We start from the raw sequence: 22285 nt of genomic DNA, 5'->3' as shown, positions 1-22285 counted from the left end.
AAATATCGGGTGTGTTACCCGATATTTACCTTAGTTACCAAGCGCAGCATGCTTCCACGTGTAGCGATGCTCCAGCGATCCCTGCCAGGTCAGGTTGCTGGTGGGATCGCTGGAGCGTCACTTAGTGTGACATCTCACCAGCGACCTCCTAGCAACTTACCAGCGATCCCTATCAGGTTGTATCGTTGTTGGGATCGCTGGTAAGTTGTTTAGTGTGACTGGGCCTTAAGTCTACCATATAGAAAAGACTTCATGACAACAAATACAGAAGGTTCACCACACGGTGAAAACCATTAATCAACCTTAAAAATAGAAAGGCTAGTGTAGATTTTGACCCAAAAAAAAAATATCTAAAGAAGCAGCACAGTTCTGAAATAGCATTCTTTGGACATATCAAGCTAAGATGAAACTACAAGAATGATGGGAAGAAGAAAGTATGGAAAAGGCTTTGAATAGCTCATGATCAAAAGCACACCACAGCCAGTGTAAAACATGGTGAAGGCACAGTGTGATGGCCAGGCATGCATGGCTTCTAATGGCCATGGGTCTCTATTATTTATTGATGATGTGACTGAAGACAAAAGTGGCCAGTTGAATTCTGAAGTGTACAAGGCTGTACTTTCTGCTCAGATTTGACGTAATGCAGCAAGGTTGATTAGATTACGCTTCACAATACAGATGGACAATAACCCAAAACATACTAAAAAAGCAAACCAGGCAAAGAAGTGGAATATTCTGCAATGGCTGAGTTAATCACTATATCTCAACTCCATCAAGCATGCATTCCACATGCTTAAGATAAAACGTAAAGGGAACCTGTCAGGTCCCTTATGCCCTCCAGCCCAGCAGCATTCATATCTGTTTGACAAAATTCCCTTCCTAACCAGCCCTCCTTAATGTTATTCACTAAAATCAATGTTTAAAAAAAAGGATTTACTAACTCCACTGTTCTTATGCTAATTAGGGCCTTGACTAGTGCATTAGTACCCCAGGCTAAGCGGCCCTCTTTTCATTTTATCACGTTCTTGTGGGTTTGATAACTCAATTACCATGAGCCAGCATCACCTGGAAATCTCACGCATGTGCGCTGCTTTCTTCACTCACATTGAACCTCTAACACCTGGTTGTACGTGTCCCGGCTTCAAAGAGGTGCACTGTGCATGATCAGAAGTGCAGAAGCTGTATTTCCAATCATGCACAGTGCGCCTTGCTGAAACCAGGATGCGTACACCTGGCTTCAGATGTTCAGGGTGAGTGAACAAAGCAGAGCACATGTGAGCTTTCCAGGGGCTGACGATGACGCCGGCTCATGGAAATTGAGTTATCACACCCCACAAGGGCGTGATAATATGGAAAGAGAGACGACTAGTTTGGGAGTCCCCGCTTCAAAATGGTGTAGTACGCATGACCAGAAGAGTGGTGACTTCTGATCATGTGCACCGAGGCTACACCTGGCATCAGATGCGGTTAACTCAAACAGGTACGCGTAGCCATGCAGTGACTCTGGGCATTGTATAGTATGTTATCATGCCCCTGTGGGCAGCTAGTCGGGGGATCGAACACCCTGCAACTAATCACTACCATCATTAGCATATAATAAACGATCTTTAGAAATACTTTTTTTAAAGATCTGTTTGTATATGCTAGTATATACAGGCACTGTTAGGGAGATTATAAATGTGTACCCAGAACTGCTCATGGTTCTAGGTACATTTGGCTGGTTCCTTTTAATCACCTACTAACCAGCAAGAATTTTGGCTCTCACTGACCTGTTATTTTTTCTTTAAGAAGCCCTACTACTCTGCACTCATTACATGTATTAATTGTACCTGTTTGAACTCGTTACCTGTATAAAAGACACATAGCCACACACTCAATCAATCACATTTCAACCTCTCCATCATGGCTATGACCAAAGAGCTGTTTAAGGACACCGGGGACAAAATTGTAGACCTGCACAAGGCTGGGATGAGCGACAGGACAATAGGCAATCAGCTTGGTGAGAAGGCAACAACTGTTGGCACAATTATTAAAAAATGGAAGAAACACTAAATGACTGTCAATCTTACTTGGTCTGGGGCTCCATGCAAGATCTCGCCTCGTGCGGTAAGGATGATTCTGAGAAAGGTTGGGAATCAGCCCAAAACTACACAGGAGGACCTATTCAATGACCTGAAGAGAGCTGGGACCATAGTCTCAAAGATTACCGTTAGTAACACACTACGCCGTCATGAATTAAAATCTTGCAGGGCACACAAGGTCTACTCACACCAGCACATGTCCAGACCCATTTGAAGCTAGCCAATGACCATCTGGATGATCCAGAAGAGGCATGTGGACAGATTAGACCAAATAGAACTTTTTGGTATCAACTCCACTTGCCATGTTTGGAGGAAGAAGACGGATGAGTACAACCCCAAGAACACCGTCCCAACTGTGAAGCATGGGTGTGGAAACATTATACTTTGGGGGTGATTTTTTGCAAAAGGGACAGGACGACTGCATCGTATTGAAAGGAGGATGGATGGGGTCATGTATCACAAGATTTTGGCCAACAACCTCCTTCCATCAGTAAGAGCATTGAAGTTAGGTCGTGCCTGGGTCTTCTATCATGGCAGTGACCCAAAAGACACAGTCAGGGCAACTAAGGAGTGGCCCCATAAGAAGCATTTCAAGATCCTGTAGTGGCCTAGCCAGTCTTCAGACCTGAACCCAATAGAAAATCTTTGGAAGGAGCTGAAATTCAATGTTGCTCAGTGACAACCCCGAAACCTGAAAGAGCTGGAGAAGATCTGTATGGAGGAGTGGGCCAAAATCCCCACTGCAGTGTGTGCAAACTTGGTCAAGAACTACAGGAAACATCTGACCTCTGTAATTGCAAACAAAGGTTTCTACCAAATATTAAGTTCTCTTTTTCTATTGTATCAAATAATTATTTTATGCAATAAAATGCAAATTAATTATTTAAAAATCATACAATGTGATTTACTGTTTTTCTTTTGGAGGGTGGGGATTCTGCTTGTCACAATTGAAGTCTACCTATGATAAAAATTACAGACCTCTCCATTCTTTGTTGGTTGCAAAACCTGCAAAATCTGCAGTGTGTAAAATACCTATTTTCATCACTGTATGGAGTACCACAACAATAAAATATACGTCGTGCTACATATTTTTCATGACTGGACAAAATGGATGCTGATTTCTGCTGTATGTTTATACAGTGGCATATGTTGTGGCCTACCATTGGGGGTCGTCAGGGCATATACCTTCAAAAGAAAGATCGAACACCGTCTGTAGCAAGCCATTTGAGACTGCTGCTGACTGGTGACTTTCACCACAATAGTAAGTGCTGTGTATCCACATTTAGTACTATGGGTGGCACCTGGGATCAGGCACTGGGCAATTGATCTCTTTTCAAAGGGAACCGGTCACCAGGTTTTTCCCTTATGAGCTGTGGCCACCACCAGTGAGCTCTTCAGAATACTGTATATAAGAGCCCAGGCCGCTCTATAGAACGTAAAAAAGACCTTTATTATACTCACCTAGGAGGCGATCCGGTCCGATGGGAGTCGCTGCTCTCTGGTCCGGCGCCTCCTCTCTAGTATCTGCATGCGTCCTGTGTCCCCAGCACAATCCCTCTCTCTTTCCTACTCACCGATCACAGGCGCCTCGCTGCACGGCTGTCACAAATCTCCGGCGGCTTTTCCTTTTTTGAGAATGGCTGCCGCTTCATTATTCAATCAGGTATTCCGTGCCTTCCCCGCCCACCGGCGGCTATGATTGTTTGCAGTCAGACAGGCCCCCACAATGAGTGACAGCTGTCTCACTGCAACCAATCACAGCCGCTGATGGGTGGGTCTATATCGTGCAGTAAAATAAATAAATAAATAATAAAATAAAAAATGCGGTTCCCCCCAATTTGGATACCAGCCAGGATAAAGCCACACGGCTGGAGGCTGGTATTGGCAGGATGGAGAGCACCACGTTATGGGGAGCCCACCACCCTAACAATATCACCCAGCAGCCGTCCGTAATTGCGGTATCCATTAGATGGGAGAGTCCCGGGACTCTACCCCACTCATCCCGAATTGCCCTGGTGCGGTGGCAATCGAGGTAATAACGGTGTTAATCATGAAAAGCGTGTCCCCGAGACACCTTTCATGATTAACCTGCAAGTGAAAGTAAAGAAACACACACAGCGAAAAATCCTTTATTTGGAATAAAAGACAAAAAAACACCTCATTTACCTCTTTATTAATCCCCAAACAACAATCCAGGTCCGAATAATCCATACGACGCTTTCAGCTCTGCTACATGAAGATGACAGGGAGCCCCGTAGAACATGAGCGCTCTCTGTCCTCTCCACGCAGCAGCTGGAGTGAGCAGCGCTGTCACCGGAGACTTCACTCTGCAATGCAGAGGTCAAGATGACCAAATCTTCCTATGTTTCTCATTAGAGGCAGTGGCTCAATTTTTTAGAGCTACTGCCTAGGGAGAATTAGTTCACGAGTTCAAGTCCCGGCCGCCCCGGTAAAGAATTTTAATTTATTTTTAATTTTAAATTATAATTATTATTTATTTATAAATTTAATTTAATTATGCACTGAGAGGAGGAGCCGGACAACAGCTGTGAGCCGCGGGACACACCTCTAAAATCGGAGCAGTTCACGGAATGAGGCTGCATTGCTCTCTCCTCTCTCTCTTCTCTCTCTCTCTTTTCTCTCTCTTCTCTCTCCTCTCTCTCCTCTCTCTATTCTCTCTCTCATCTCTCTATCTCTGTCTCTCTCTCTTTCTCTTTTTCGCTCTCTCTCTTTTTCTCTCTCCCTCTTTCTCTCTCTTTTTCTCTCTTTCTCTCTTTTTCTCTTTCTCTCTCTCTTTTTCTCTCTTTCTCTCTCTCTTTTTCTTTTTCTCTCTCTCTTTTTCTCTCTTTCTCTCTCTTTTTCTCTCTTTCTCTTTTTCTCTACTTCTCCCTCTCTCTCCTCTCTCTTCTCTCTCTCCCTCTCCTCTTCTCTCCTCTTCTCCCTCTTCTCTCCTCTTCTCTCCTCTTCTCTCTTCTTCTCTCTCTTATCTCTCTTATCTCTCTCTTCTCTCCCTCTATTCTCTCTCTCATCTCTCTATCTCTGTCTCTCTCTCTCTTTTTCGATCTCTCTCTCTCTTTTTCTCTCTCTCTCCTCTCTCTCTCTCCTCTCCTCCCTCTCCCTCTTCTCTCCCTCTTCTCTTCTCTCCTCTTCTCTCCTCTTCTCTCCTCTTCTCTCTCTTCTCTCTCTCTTCTCTCTCTTCTCCCTCTCTTCTCTTTCTCTCTTATCTCTCTCTTTTCTCTCTCTCTATTCTATCTCTCATCTCTCTGTCTCTGTCTCTCTCTTTCTCTTTTTCGATCTTTTTCTCTCTCTCTCTCTTTTTCTCTTTTTTTCTCTTTTTCTCTCTTTCTCTCTCTCTTTTTCTCTCTTTCTCTCTCTTTTTCTCTCTTTTTCTCTTTTTTTTCTCTTTCCCTCTCTCTCTTTTTCTCTCTTTCTCTCTCTCTCTCCTTCTCCCTCTCTCTCCTCTCTCTCTTCTCTCTCTTCTCTCTCTGTCTTCTCTCTCTCCTCTCTCTCTTCTCTCTCTCTCTCTCTCCTCTCCTCTCCTCTCTCTCTTCTCTCTCTCTTCTCTCTCTCTTCTCTCCTCTGCTCTCCTCTTCTCTCTCCTCTCTCTCTTCTCTCTCCTCTCTCTTCTCTCCTCTTCTCTTCTGTTTCTCTTCTCTCTCCTCTCTTCTCTCTCTCCCTCTCTCTTCTCTCTCTTTTCGCTCTCCCTCTCTCTCTTCTCTTTTCTCTCTCTTTTCTCTGTCTCAGACCTGGCGATGATCAGCTGCTGCGGTCACCTGACGGAATCAGCTGACACTAAAAGTCGAGCGGTGAGGCCGGCTTTTTACCATCCGGCCGGCTAAACTATCAGATGCTGCTGTCGAACAGGAGTCTGCACAGAAGTGTGTAGTTTTTTTGTTTTTTTTGTTTGTTTGTTTTTATTGCACTGATGCATCCGCAGATTGCATAAAAGCCGTTTATACAATCAGCTGCTGTGTCATGTGATTCAGGCCCTTGAACCTGACACATCATCTGATCGCTTTGCCTTCCAGCAAACCGATCAGATGATATTGGATCCGGATTGGACAGCGCAGGACCCTTCACCCAGGATTACTGCGGAGGGGGTTCTTTATTTGAATAAACATGGAGTCATTGTGTTGTGTTTTATTTCTAATAAAAATATTTTTCTGTGTGTTGTGTTTTTTTTATCTGTGCTAGAAATTCATGGTAGCCATTTCTAATATTGGTGTGACACCATAAATTTCGGGCTTAGGGCCAGTTGATAATATACAGCTATCCCTAACCCCATTATTACCCAGTGAGCCACCCGTCACCAGGGCAGCTGGAAGAGTTGGATACAGCGCCAGAAGATGGTGCTTCTATGGAAGCGCCATTTTCTAGGGCGGCTGTGGACTGCAATTCGCAGCAGGGGTGTCCAGAAAGCTTGAGCACATGCGCTGCGGATTCCAATCCCCAGCTGCCTAGTTGTACCTGGCTGGACAAAAAAATTGGGTGAAGCCCACGTCATTTTTTTTTTAATTATTTTATGAAATTCATGAAATAATTAAAAAAAAAAAAAAGGGCTTCCCTATATTTTTGGTTCCCAGCCGGGTACAAATAGGCAGCTGGGGGTTGGAGGCAGCCCGTAGCTGCCTGCTGTACCTGGCTAGCATACAAAAACATGGCGAAGCCCATGTAATTTTTTTGGGGGGGGGGCAAAAAACTCCTGCATACAGTCTTGGATGGAGTATGCTGAGCCTTGTAGTTCTGCAGCTGCTGTCAGCTGTCTGTTTGTATGGAGGAGAGCAGACAGCAGCTGCAGAACTACAAGGCTCAGCATGCTACAGTCACTAGTGTGTGCAGGAGAGCAGACAGCAGCTGCAGAAGTACAAGGCTCAGCATACTCCATCCAGGACTGTATGCAGGATTTCTTTGCCCCCCAAAAAAATGACGTGGGCTTCGCCATATTTTTGTATGCTAGCCAGGTACAGCAAGCAGGTACGGCTGCCCCCAACCCCCAGCTGCCTATTTGTACCCGGCTGGGAACTAAAAAATATAGGGAAGCCCTTCTTTTAATTATTTCATGAATTTCTTGAATAATTAAAAAAAAATCGACATGGGCTTCGCCCCATTTTTGTGTCCAGCCAGGTACAACTAGGCAGCTGGGGATTGGAATCCAAAGCACAGGTTGGCCCAAGCTTTCTGGGCCCCTCTGTTGCAAATTGCAGTCCGCAGCCGCCCCAGAAAATGGCGCTTTCATAGAGGCGCCATAATCTAGCGCTGTATCCAACTCTTCCAGCAGCCCTGAAGCTAGGTGGCTTGCTGGGTAATAATGGGTTAATACTAGCTTTGTTTTACTAGCTAGTATTAAGCCAGAGATTCTTAATGTCAGGCAAGTTTGACCCGGCCATTAAGAATCTCCAATAAAGGGTTAAAAAAAAAAGACACCACACAGAGAAAAAATACTTTAATAGAAATAAATACACAGACACACTTAGAGATTCCATGTTTATTACTCCCTCTCATACCTCCACGATCTTCTGTCTTCTTTCTCCTTCAACCCATGCAGCTCTGCTACATCAGACAGCACTGCATGGGAGGAAGACGCTGCTGCTCCCATGCAGTCTAATCACTCAGTGAGTGAGCAGAGCCTGCGGGTTGTAAGCGGTGACGTCACCGCTGCCACTGTTGCTAAAGTAATTTGACATGCGGGTTACTATAGTAATGGTGCTCCGATCACGTGATTCCCGATGCAGCAATTCACCGGCTGTGGCAGCCAATCCTTGCATGTGGGCTGACTCTGTAAAGAGCGCCCACATGCAGGAACGGGGAAGCCGACCATGTGCCAGAGCATCTCGCCGGTACACGGAGATGCACAAACGAGCACCGCGTACCAGAGAGATGCACTGACAGGACCTAGCATGACGTCTAGCCATGTGACCAGTCTGTAGCCAATGAGATAATACACACGTGACTGGTCACTGGTCACATGCTATTTTGACGTCACGGAAGGTCCTATCATCAGTGCTGGTTACCGGGAGGACGCAGCGATGACCGGAAGGAAAAGCGGCAGGAGACAGAGTGCAGGACGCGTCGCGGGGACCTGTAAGTGTAATGGGCAATGTTTATTAACTGTATGTGTACATGTATAATGTGTTTTTATGTGTTTGTGTTTGCCTGCCATTGTTTTCAATGGGGTTTGAAGGAGTTGAACGGAGCCTCCGTTCGACGAACCGAACTCGAACACTAGGGGGGTGGATCATCTCTACTTCTCTCTGCTGCAATTGTCGTCCTCCTTCCTAGCCCAGTGAGGATGACGCATGTACGTAATCCACACAGGCCGACATTGCGGTCCTGCGCATGCGCACTTTGATGTGCCCTGCTGAGTACAGATCAAAGTACTGTAATGCGCAGACATGAGGAAAGGTCAAAGACCGCCCGCACATGCGCACTACAATACTTTAATCTGCCCTGAGCAAGCAGATCAGAGTGCACAAGCACAGGAGTGCAATGTCGTCCTGTGTGGATGACGTAGGACGTGTCATCCACACAGGGCTGGGAAAGAAGATGGCGATCGCACAAGATTTAGGAGGCGCCGGACTCACGACCAGTGACACCCATCAGACTGGACCGCCCCCAGGTGAGTATAATAAAGGTGTTTTTTACGTTATATGGAGCGGCCTGGGCACTTATATACAGTATTCTGGAATGCGGTATACATATAAGAGCTCACTGCTGGTGGCCGCAGCTCATAGGGGAAAAACCTGGTGACTAGTTCCCTTTCAAATCCATATTTGTTTAGTTATGTTGTAATGTTAGTGAAATCCTGATGGGCAGGCTTGGTTCCTTCAGGATATAATTTACTCAAGCAAAGTATGGATCTTTCCATCTGTTTATATGTCTCATCCTATAAAACAATAAGTGACTTTGCTGATTGATCATAGAGGGAGTTGTGTTTTGTTAGAATATTAAACCCGTGGTAACACTAACAATGCTCGTCCAAAATGCTGACACGTGCACCAAATTTATTGCTCAGGAACTTGCCCCGGCTCCGTGTGGCTTCTGCTACCTGTTATTTAATGTCTACGTCTCGGCAACAAAACAATGGCACAGAGAACAAGACAGAAACTGGAAAGGCTGCTCTTATCACCGCGAACCTCTCCCCATGATTCATGCAGTTCTCTGCTGATTGTCATCATGGGGTTAACAAGATTTCTGCTACTGCGTTGCTGTTAACCTGTTGCGCTCCATGCTTCCTTATGATGACACTTTTGCAAGAAAGTAATAAATATTCATAAAAGAAGTTCTAGTTACTTGTCCTCCGGCCATTTGCGTGCAGCATTTTTTACTTTAAGGTTAGAGCTATATAGTGACTCTTTTCTATAATATGACACCCAAAACAATTGCATGCATTGTTTGTTGTGCATCTACCTGGAAATGTTCTTATACTAATATTCCTATGGTTATACAGGACCAGGAATGGCGTTATTACGTTGTGTTTTTTGCATAGACTTAATGGAGTGACAGCAAGTTTTTCTATGTAATCTGATAGCAGCATAATGTAGGGATATAGACCCAGATTCCAGCAATGTATCACTTATTTCCTGGGTGTATCAGTTTATGATAGAGTCACAGTTTTCCTGCTGCAGATCTAGGAGAGTTTAGTTGTTGAGCTGTGTAGCCCACCCAAGCCACAGCTTGCTGTGTACATTGTATAGTCACATAAAGCTGCTAATCAGTGCTGGGGTCAAGTTTGGAACTAGGAGGCACAAGATCAATTGTCCTGTAGTGATAATATGTTGCTGATAAAACGATGATTGTATTGAACCAGCAAAACTCAGCCCAGTAAGTGACACATCGCTGTCATCGGGGTCTCTGCTCTTGCATTATGGTGCTATCAGAAACTATTGAAATAGAAATTTCATATACAGTATATAAATATGCTTTACTGCTCTAGTAAGGGGGCAAAAACAGCATTCTTTCATTTGTGTCTGTCTCTCTTCTGGGACAATGGATTAGTGGCGTATAGACAAAGAGACCACCACTAATTATTGACAATAGGGGCAAAAGTGTTCAAGTGAGAGTCATTCCCCTTTATCTGTGGCTGACTCTGCTCCCAGACACAGGATATGTGGAGTATGGACAAATTGACCACCACTAATTATTAACAATAGGGGCAAAAGTGCTCAAGTGAGAGTCGTTCCCCTTTATCTGTGGCTGACTCTGCTCCAAGACACAGGATATGTTGAGTATGGACAAAGTGACCACCGCTAATTACTGAAATATTGGGGCAGACGTTCTCAGGTTAGAGCCGTATCCCTTTATCTGAGGCTCTCTCTGCTCCCAGACAGGATTTGTGGTGTATGGACAAAAAGACCACCACGGAAATGAAGGGACAGAAGTGGTCAGATGACAGCACCTTCAGGTGTGTTTGGTTCTTCTTTGAGAAGTGGGATTAGGGGGCAGAACCAATCTGAGGGATGGGATAGCGACCAACCCGAGCGTTCATGTGTATGAGGAAATCGGGAGGTATTGGGTTATGCTGATACCTATTTCATGTGTATGGGCATCTATAAACTTACTAAGAGCTTGTATACACTCAGTTCTATGTAGAAAGCAGTACATAGTCAAAAGGGCATCAGCTGGGCAATTGTGCCCCTTGTAAAGGGTTGTCCTCTACTGGACTAACCCATATTAATTGCCCCGGGGCTGCAGAAATGAAAACAATTATATTCCCCGGACCGGCTTCTCCCATCTCAGCGCTGTGTTTCCACTAGTCTTGTGGCATAAGTAATGTCACATAACTACTGGAACCAATCAGATACCACTGATTAGCTGCAGCCTTCTCGATTACGTCACAGTGCAAGAAATACGGTTCTTCCGATCAAATGAAATTGTGAACACTGCAGCTGATCAGCGGCCGCCGATTGGTTGCATCGGTCACATAAAATGAAGTCACAAGACCAGCAGGGGACTCAGGAGGACATGAAGGTATGACGACATTTCAGGAGGTATGTATGCTTTTTTCTTATTTTTAATGCAATACAGTAGGGGAACCTAATAAGTAACTGCCCAATAGTGGATCTATGGGAATCCCGGAATGTAGACCTTCACCAATCAGAACTGCTGCCATGTCACTATGGCATAACTGTTCCCTGAAACCGTTGGTACACTTTTTACATTATTTCTATATTAGTGGTCATTACTGCTTATAGTTCTTGTGTTGCTGGCTATTTCTAGTAATAGGGTTTGTGTCTCTCGTAGGTGCGGGTAGAGGGTCCGGTGGAAAGACTTTCAGACCAAGAATCTGAGACTTATTTCCACTCCCGTCCAAAAAGCAGTCAGATTGGTGCTGCGGTGAGCAAACAGAGCCAAGTTATTCCAGACCGAGAGGTGAGTGTGCCCTGAAAAGATTACATGTGCGGCTGGCATTGCCACCTGTTTACCTGGCACACCACAGCTACCTGCAGCTTCTCATAGGCACGCCTTCCCTTGTGACATGGAGGATTTTTCCTACCGGTCTATCAAGCGAATAATTCTTCCCATGCTATTGTTCTTATTTCTGGCAGACACTGATGCATTCCTTCAGGATTTGTCATATCTGTCAACACACTTCTATAATTATCCACTTGTACCTGCAACGTCTTATACTGGCTCCCAGGAAAGATCAGCATCCACCTTCTTGTCTATCACAAATATCTTCCAACCCACAGAAATTTTAAAGTTTACGTCCTTCATGGCTGTCACCTACGTAGATGTCAGCTTTTAGTTGTTATACGTGTCTGTGACAGAATTACTGACTGTGATTACGGTCTGGGTAGGGCTATGGAAATCACATACTCCCATTGCAAAATATGTCACTTTTATTTTCTAATGTACAGTAGAGAGTCTTAAAGAATTATTCAGCCCTGATCCTGTGTTTAAAGCAGTCATGGACATATCTAATCTATAAAGCTGTGTGTGTGTGTGTGTGTGTGTGTGTGTGTGTGTGTGTGTCCACTAAAGGATCCGCACCGTCACATTTACAATCACGAAATTTTCCACAATTGACCTCATTTGACTCTGGGAACGTCATAGACTATGTTTTCAGGGGAAAATTTAACACCGCGCTTTAGAGTTATTCTCCAAAAAAACTGCTTACATTAAAGTCAATGGGGCGGGGCTGGGAGCAGATCTGTTATTATAGACTACTATTATGGAGAGAGAAAGAGACACACAGAGAGACCCTCACATATAAAAAGAGACATACACATAGAAAGAGACGCATACACAGAAAGAGACACACCAAAAGACACATACACAGAAAGAGACACACAGAAAGAGACACATACAGAGACACACAGGCAGAGACAGAAAGAGACACATACACAGAAAGACACACACCCAAAGACACCCACACAAAGCTACATACACAGAGACACACACAGAAAGAGACACATACACAGAAACAGACACACAGAAAGAGACACATAAACAGACGTACACACAGAAAGACACACACCCATAAGATACATACACAGAAAGAGACACACACAGAAAGAGACACACACACAGAAATATACACACAGAAAGAAACAGACACACTACCAAAGACACACACAGAAAAAGACAAAAACACACAAAGATACATACACAGAAAGAGACACACACACACAGAAACTGTTTGGATGCTTGAGGAAATATATTGGCTGTTTTGACAGCCTGGATATTATCAGGTGGCCTATAGCCACCAATCACAGCTCTACGTCTATTTTGCTATAGGTCATTAATAGGAGCTCTGATTTGTTGCTATAGGCAAAGAAGGATATTCTTAGTATAAGAAGCTTATGTGTCATTTAATATAATTTCAGTGGTGAGAGTGGGAGAGAGACAGAGAGAGACTTAGTTACTATGCCAGACTATGCCGGGTACTACAGCTAGTTGAATAATAAATTAAGATTGGCACCCTGTAGAGAATCAGAAAATTACCGCCTACAATATGCCTTGTGTAAAGATTAATCGTGTATGAGCACTGGTATCTGCTCTAACAGTCATGTGATGTGGCTATACAACCACATCCTGCATTGACTTTACTGCTGGACACAATTTTTGTATACTTATTTTTTTTATCTATCCTGAAGGCTCTCATAAAAACAACCCATTTAGGAACATAAAAATCAAATTGCATAGGGAAAGTTATGCCAAGTGCACCCAGTGTTTTTCAATGGAATGTTAAAGGTCTGATTCATCTCAAAATTACAACTATATAAAAAAGTGAAACATTTTGCATTTATGTTGCTTTTATGATTTATAGAGGCTTTGTCATCAAGTTTGATGTAGAGACAGAGACCCTTATTCCAGCGTTGTATAGGCCCCTTTACACACTGAGACTTTCTAGCGATCCCACCAGCGATCCCAACCTGGCCGGGATCGCTACAAAGTCTCTGGTGAGTCGCTGGTGAGCTGTCAAACAGGCAGACCTGAACAACGACGCAACAGCGATCCGGACCTGCAGAACGACCTAGCTAGTCATTGGGGACGTTGTAAAGCAGCTTTTTGAAAGGGAAGTCGCTAAGGAAGTCGCTGTAAAGGCCCTTTACACACTGAGACTTTCTAGTGATCATGCTGCACCGCAGGAAACAAAGGACCAAAGAATGGTCCTGAGAGATGTGTAGTGATCAGCAACTTCACAGCAGGGGCCAGGTCGCTGATGCGTTTCACACACTGCAATGTCGCTGGGGAGGTCGCTATTACGTCACAAAATCGGTGACGTTACAGCGATGTCGTTTGCGATGTTGCAGTGTGTAAAGGTCCAGTCACACTAAGCAACTTAAAAAAAAATGGATTCATTAAATGGAAACTGTAATGGACCATTATCATTCACTTCCCATAGACTTTAAAAAAAAAAAAATCCAGTGGGACTGTAAAGGTACCGTCACACTAAGCAACTTACCAGCGATCCCAACAACGATAGGGATCGCTGGTAAGTTGCTAGGAGGTTGCTGGTGAGCTGTCACACTGCGACGCTCCAGCGATCCCACCAGCAACCTGACCTGGCAGGGATCGCTGGAGCGTCGCTACACAAGTTGCTGGTGAGCTCACCAGCAACCAGTGACCAGCCCCCAGCGCCGCGTGGAAGATGCTGCGCTTGGTAACTAAGGTAAATATCGGGTAACCAACCCGATATTTACCTTGGTTACCAGCGCACGGAGCTACACCTGCAGAGAGCAGGGAGCAGCGCACACTGAGCGCTGGCTCCCTGCTCTCCTAGTTACAGCACACATCGGGTTAATTACCCGATGTGTGCTGCAGCTACATGTGCACAGAGCAGGGAGCAGCGCACACCGCTTAGCGCTGGCTCCCTGCTCTCTTAGCTACAGCACACATCGGGTTAATTAACCCGATGTGTCCTGCAGCTACATGTGCACAGAGCAGGAGCCGGCACTGACAGTGAGAGCGGCGGAGGCTGGTAACAAAGGTAAATATCGGGTAACCAAGGACAGGGCTTCTTGGTTACCCGATGTTTACTGTGGTTACCAGCCTCCGCAGAAGCCGGCTCCTGCTGCCTGCACATTTATGTTGCTGTCTTGCTGTCACACACAGCGATCTGTGCTTCACAGCGGGACAGCAACAACTAAAAAATGGCCCAGGACATTCAGCAACAACCAACGACCTCACAGCAGGGGCCAGGTTGTTGCTGGATGTCACACACAGCAACATCGCTAGCAACGTCACAAAAGTTGTTCGTTAGCAGCGATGTTGCTAGCGATGTTGCTTAGTGTGACGGGGCCTTAAAAGGGGCCTTATCACTTACTAGGCTGCGTTCTTTAGTTTAGCTATCTCTTGCTGATAAAACAATGACTTTATCACTAGAGGACTAGTAAAGTTGCTGCCATGTAGTCATACATAATCATGACCCCTATATAATCCCTCCCACCACTCATTAGCATCTTTCTGCCTATGTTTAGTTTACACAGTAAGGGTACCTTCACACTTAGCGATGCAGCAGCGATCCGACCAGCGATCTGACCTGGTCAGGATCGCTGCTGCATCGCTACATGGTCGCTGGTGAGCTGTCAAACAGGCAGATCTCACCAGCGACCAGTGAACAGCCCCCAGCCAGCAGCGACGTGCAAGCGACGCTGCGCTTGCACGGAGCCGCCGTCTGGAAGCTGCAGAGACTGGTAACTAAGGTAAACATCGGGTATGGTTACCCGATGTTTACATTAGTTACCAGCGCACACCGCTTAGCTGTGTGTGCAGGGAGCAGGGAGCCGCGCACACTGCTTAGCGCTGGCTCCTTGCTCTCCTAGCTGCTGTACACATCGGGTTAATTAACCCGATGTGTACAGCAGCTACATGTGCAGAGAGCCGGAGCCGGCAGCACAGGCAGCGTGAGAGCTGCATAGGCTGGTAACTAAGGTAAATATCGGGTAACCACCTTGGTTACCCGATGTTTATCTTGGATACAAGCTTACCTCAGCTGCCAGACGCCGGCTCCTGCTCCCTGCTCGCTTCATTTGTCGCTCTCTCGCTGTCACACACAGCGATCTGTGTGTCACAGCGGGAGAGCGCCTTTGAAGAAAACGAACCAGGGCTGTGTGTAACGAGCAGCGATCTCGCAGCAGGGGCCAGATCGCTGCTCAGTGTCACACACAGCGAGATCGCTAATGAGGTCACTGCTGCGTCACAAAAAGCGTGACTCAGCAGCGATCTCGGCAGTGAGCTCGCTGTGTGTGAAGCACCCCTAAGTTGCCAATCAGTATTGTGGATGGGGATATACAGAGCTGAGCAGCAGATAAAACAGAGATTTTATCAAAACTGTAGCAAGCAGCCCAATAAGGGTAACATCGCTGGGGTCTCTGCCCCTACATCATGCTGTTCTCTTATGAAGTAGCAAATAACTGGTGACAGAATAGTCCTTTATAAGACCTTATTGAATTGTATTATAATCAATGGAAATTAATAACATTTTACTACCCTGTTCTAGTATTTGGATAAAAAAAATAGGAAATGAAATAGCGGATACTGTGTGGGAAAACGAATAACAGATACTGGCATAGTGACATCTAGATTTCACAGCAGCACATTATTATTGAAATGCATAAAATTCCATTAGGGAACAATTAAGCACAATTATTAGAGGAGCCTGATGGAGGTTATATCTTATTATCAGTATTTACGTAAGAAGAACGCTGAACTGGAAGAAGAGTACAAAGACAAAGAGGTGCCAAGACCACCCGAATGGTGAGTGCCGAAAAGTAGCCCTGGTGACGACGGGGTCGGCATATGTTTTTCTATACTAAGATTGGCCATTGTTTTTTTTTTTGCAGGGGTGGTTACATTGTACGTCCTTCTGTGATTGAATTCTGGCAAGGACAGACAAACCGTCTACATGACCGCATTGTATTCCGTCGATCTCAAGTAGAAGAGACCAGTCCTTACACCCATCATGGTGAGGGTGGATGGGTGTATGAGAGGCTTGCTCCATAACTTAAAAAGATATCATGTTTTACATGTTGTTGGAAAAAAGCACAATGATGTCCTCATTTACCCCTGAAGAAGAACCTACCTCCAGAATCGAGTATTTGTGCCAAACACTGTGTTTCTCCCATCCACTGGGATATTGTGTTCATGTTATAGAATAATTAGTGCATGAGCTGTAAGAAATGGTAAACCGATAAACAGAACAATTGTGACGTGTCATCATGATGATAAACAGTGGTAACAGGAAGTTTGGGGATCACGTGGAGCAAAGACACGGAGAAGCAGAACATTGAATATGGAGTAATATGACTAGGCAAGATGGCGAGTGAATTCTAATGTGCCACAAGGTGCAGTCCTAAGGCCTGACTCAATGGCACAGATAGCGTGAACATGTCCCTCACAATTAAGGAGCTGAGTCACGAGGAACACCTTGTGCAAATATGGAGGAGGCATAATATGACAACAATAAAGCTGAAGGGTTGGTAGCACCATTGACCTACAGACAGAGTAGGATGGCCCAGGCCAAGAGGAAGAGCTCATACAATATCACGGGCTGTTTTAGTCTCCCAAGCTGGCATAAGTTCAATTATGTAGAGGAGAGACGGGGTTAATGCCGCGCTGCTGCCGAAGCAATAGACTGTTGATTTAATCTATTCATCTTTATTTTACAGGTCTACGCGTTTCGGAGATCAAAGCCTCCTTCATCAGGACAAAGACATTGTTGATTTTTTTCCTTTGTCCTGATGGAGGCTTTGATCTCCGAAACGTGTAGAACTGTATAATAAAGAAGAATTGATTAAATAAACAGTCTATTACTTTGGCAGCAGCGCGGCATTAACCCCATTTCTCCTTTCCAGCAATGTAGTTTAACGCACAATGGGCTGTGGCCGCCGCCATTATCTCAGGCTTTCATAGGGGTTGTGACTTACACAACCTTTCTAGGTGAGTGTCATTATATGTACATCTCCCTATAATATCTGGTAAGACCCTATTTGCACTTTTATCCTCAGCTTTTGTAATCTGGCATAAGTAGCAATGGTAAAAAGAGAGAAGAATACTTTAATAGTTGCAGCTGTTTGAGGAAGCTGGGTGACCACCAATATGGCTACCATAGCAGCTCACCCAGTGATTGTCTCCAGCTTCTACTATTTCAGGGGCAACAAATCTACCCTATTATGCGGATACATCATTCCTCGCTAATCATCTTGTACCTATGGACTGGTGATATACTGTTCAAGTCATGTGAAAGCTGACTGGTAACCCCGCTGAGAGCTGGACTTACAGTCCCACTGGTTATTAACTAGCTTTGCTAGGAAAGTAAGGCTCTGTTCACATTTCTCTTTTACTTCCATTTTTTCTGATCCATTTGAGGAGCAGGAAAACAGAAATAAAGCACTTAGTACATGTCCTATTATATTGGGGGGGAAAGAAAAAAAAAAATAAATATATATATATATATATATATATATATATATACAGTATATACTATATATATATATATATATATATATATATATATAATTTTTATTTTTTTATTTATTTATTTATTCAGTTTGCCCCCTTCCATCTGATATACCTTCCTTGTTCACTTAAAAAGTGTGATCTGCACAACATTTTTCTCATCCAAAAAAAGACAGCTCGGATAATGGACACGTCTGGATTTTTTTTTTTTTAAAGTCTATGGGAAGTGAATGATAATGGTCCATTACAGTTTCCATTTAATGAATTCATTTTTTTTTTTTGTTCAAATATTTTTATTTACACAGGGTGGTCCAAAAGTAGGTGGACAGTATGTGTAATAGAGTTATCAAACATGGTGTAAAGTGAATATGACTCAGTTGCCCTTAGCAACCAATCAGATTCCACTTTTCATTCTTCGCAGACTCTTTGGAAACTGAAAAGTGGAATCTGATTGGTTGCTAAGGGCAACTGAGTCATATTCACTTTACACCATGTTTGATAAGCCTATTACACATACTGTCCACCTACTTTTGGACCACCCTGTATTTAAATATTAAATTGGGGATACAGAAAAAGCAATTTTTAAGCTCCATGCATGCCCAGAGACGGTCATAGTAAAGATGGATACAGATAGCCTAGTTTCTGTTTTTAAACAGATTAATCAATGGATTCATGTAGAGACTCCAACTTTGGTTTCTATTTAGTGTCTGTTTTTGTTCCTTTTCGATTTTTATGTTCATATAGTTCTGAAACGGACATGTGAATATTGCCTTACAGATATGTTAAAAATGATTTGCTTATCGTGGGAGCTTAACTCATGGATTTATATTTCTAGGTGAATTTTCATTACAGGCGTTATCTTATCTTGTACAACTCTTTTAATATGAGAGGCATGATGGTTATCAGCTGCGAATGTGGCTCCCAAGAGAAAACTGATGAATTTCCCTGGGGATTTTCCATCGCCTGCTTATTTACCTACAGCAGCTACAACAGGGAAAATATATTAGGCTATGTGCGCACGTTGCGTACAGTCACTGCATACATTTCTGCAGCGATCTGAAGAGCACACGTGCGCTTCAAATCGCTGCAGAAAATGTCCGTAGTAAAAAAAAAAAGCCGATTCCATGCACTCTGCCTGCAGCTCCTGTCATAGACAGAGCAGGGGATGCCGGCAAAGCGCACGGAAGAAGTGACATGTCACTTCTTGGAACGCGCGCTTCGGGCAGCAGCCGAAGCGCTGCGCTCTAAGACGCCACGTGCGCACGGCCCCTGCACAATCTCCATAGATTATACAGGGGACGCAGGACGCATGCAGTTACGTTGCGCTACAAAGCGCAGTGTAACTGCATGTAATTACGCAACGTGCGCACATAGCCTTACATTTGGACATTCCCATTATTGGTAGTGATGGGTGAATAGTAACTATTGGGGTTTGGATTATTCGCAACAAATCCCAAAGTACTCTATCGATATTCGTCACAAATAATAAACCTAATGCAAGTTAATGGGAAAACCGAGCATTTTTCTTGAATATTTCCCAGATAAATGCTTGGGTTCCCCATTGACTTGCATTAGGTTCATTATTCATGGTGAATACCGGAATAGTACTTTTGGATTCGTTACGAATAATCCAAATAGTTAGTATTCGCCCATCACTAATTACTGGCAGAGAGAGAGTCCGGCCAGAGCAAAAGCTGCTGCTTGTTAGTCGCTCACAGTAGGAAGACTCCATGACGTTCATATGCCCAATAGAGCATATGGAAGGGGGTGTTGAGATGAGATAACCCCAATATGTCACTAAGGGGAAACAGGAGATTCAACTATAACATAGGCAAATGTTTTATATGAAAGCAGCCACCACGAGATCTATGGAAGGGTCCTTCTATGAAGGGATACAATACTAATACTTCTGAGGAATTGTACAGCACAGAAATCTGATAGGTGGGTAATAAATAAGTCATGAAACCTATATATAGCTAAGATGCCCTGCCACGTTATAAACTGGGTTTGGCATACTTAAGTTACTCTTAAATATCTAGACGATGTCATTATAGGAATTGACATGGCTTCTTGACCACTTCTCTGATGTTTATACACCCATTAATATATAAATGAATTAGAGTAGGGTCACTATATATACCGTATGTATATATATATATATATATATATATATATGTGTATGACACTTTATTTTGTTCCATAAGCATTTGCACAAATATACATGGGCCAGATAGAATAACAGACGTACGAGTGGATGGGCACCTAGGGAATAGTGACCACAATATAATACAATTCCACTTGTCCTTTAGTAAGGTGCCTTGGAGGGGGGTTACAAAAACGCTGAATTTCAGGAAAGCAAAGTTTGATCAGCTTAGAGAAGACCTTCGCCAAATTGATTGGGACAATGTCCTCAAAAATGGGAGCACAGAAAATAAGTGGGAAATTTTTAAATCGGTATTAAACACCCACTGCGAGCTAGCCATACCATACAGAAATAAAAGGGCTAGGAACAGGAGAAAACCAATGTGGCTAAATAAGGATGTAAAAGGGGCAATGAATAATAAGAAAAAGGCATTTAAAAAGCTAAAACAAGAAGGCAGCGAGGAAGCATTAAAAATATATAGAGAAAAAAATAAAATGTGTAAAAAACAAATATATTTAGCAAAAGTAGAAACTGAGAGACTCATTGCTAAGGAAAGCAAAGCAAATCCCAAACTATTCTTTAATTATATAAACAGAAAAAAGATTAAAATTGATGGTGTTGGCCCTTTAAAGAATAATGAGGGTAAAATCATAGAAAGCGATGTGGGAAAAGCAAATGTTTTAAATACTTTTTTCTCAACTGTGTTCACACAGGAAAAGCATATGCCAGGGGAAATGCAGAGTGATCATGTAAATGCCCCATTAAGTATGACCTGCCTAACCCTGCAAGAAGTGCAGAACCGACTTAGTAACATTAAAATTGACAAATCACCAGGCCCTGATGGCATTCACCCTCGGGTATTAAGGGAGTTAAGTAATGTGATAGACAGGCCTCTATTCCTTTTATTTAAAGACTCTATAGAAACTGGGTCTGTTCCACTGGATTGGCGGCTAGCAAATGTGGTACCAATATTCAAAAAAGGGTGCAAAAGGGAACCTGGAAACTATAGGCCGGTAAGCTTAACATCTGTTGTGGGTAAAATGTTTGAAGGGTTTTTAAGGGATACTATTATGGAATGTCTCAATGTTAATAACTGTTTAACTCCATATCAACATGGATTTATGAAGGATCGCTCCTGTCAAACTAACCTGATCAGCTTCTATGAGGATGTAAGCTCTCACATGGACCGAGGAGAATCATTGGATGTCATTTATCTCGACTTCGGTAAAGCATTTGACACTGTCCCACATAAAAGACTGCTAAGTAAAATGAGAAAGCTTGGGCTCGGGGAAAATGTGTGTAGATGGGTAGGTAGCTGGCTTAGTGGTAGAAAACAAAGAGTGGTTATTAATGGTGCATACTCAGATTGGGCCAGGGTTACTAGTGGGGTGCCACAGGGGTCTGTATTGGGCCCCCTACTATTTAATATATTTATTAATGATCTGGTGGATGGCTTACAGAGTAAAATATCAGTATTTGCAGATGATACAAAACTATGTAAGGTAGTTAACACAAAGGAGGACAGTTTGCAACTACAGATGGATTTGAGTAAATTGGAGAATTGGGCTGAAAAATGGCAAATGAGGTTTAACACAGATAAGTGTAAGGTTATGCACATGGGAAGGAGAAACAGATGCTACGATTACTTACTAAATGGGAAACTGCTGGGGAAATCAGACATGGAAAAAGACTTAGGCATCTTAGTGAATAAGAATCTAAATTGGAGTGCCCAGTGTCAGGCAGCAGCCACCAAAGCAAATAGGGTGATGGGATGCATTAGAACAGGTCTGGGGGCACGAGATGAAAACATCATTCTCCCTCTGTACAAATCACTAGTCAGACCACACTTGGAGTATTGTGTGCAATTTTGGGCGCCGGTGCTGAAGAAAGACATTACTGAACTTGAAAGGGTTCAGAGGCGGGCTACTAAAATAATAAATGGAATGGGTGCATTACAATACACGGAAAGGTTATCAAAATTAGGTCTATTTACTCTAGAAAAGAGAAGACTTAGGGGAGACCTAATAAATATGTACAAATATATCAGAGGGCCATATAGAGATCTCTCCCATGATCTGTTTGTACCAAGGACTATGACAAGAACAAGGGGGCATTCTTTTCGATTGGAGGAAAGAAAATTCCTACATCAGCATAGAAG

At 43.7% G+C, this 22285-nt stretch overlaps 1 protein-coding gene across 1 annotated transcript in view; it reads left to right on the top strand.

The window, feature by feature from the left end:
• Window positions 1–16770, top strand: part of PNPO (pyridoxamine 5'-phosphate oxidase) — a 60664-nt gene extending 43894 nt beyond the window's left edge. The window contains exons 5-7 of the mRNA XM_075350066.1: window positions 11322–11450; window positions 16213–16283; window positions 16370–16770. Of these exons, the coding sequence (XP_075206181.1) occupies window positions 11322–11450; window positions 16213–16283; window positions 16370–16529 (360 nt within the window). The 3' untranslated portion in view covers window positions 16530–16770. The remainder of the gene's footprint in view (window positions 1–11321; window positions 11451–16212; window positions 16284–16369) is intronic.
• The last annotated feature ends 5515 nt before the right edge of the window (window positions 16771–22285 follow it).

This window comes from Anomaloglossus baeobatrachus, chromosome 5 (genome assembly GCF_048569485.1).
Source record: "Anomaloglossus baeobatrachus isolate aAnoBae1 chromosome 5, aAnoBae1.hap1, whole genome shotgun sequence".
Classification (NCBI taxonomy): Eukaryota; Metazoa; Chordata; class Amphibia; order Anura; family Aromobatidae; genus Anomaloglossus; species Anomaloglossus baeobatrachus.
The sequence above is the reverse complement of the archived record's forward strand: the minus strand, read 5'-3'. Positions and strand labels throughout refer to the sequence as shown.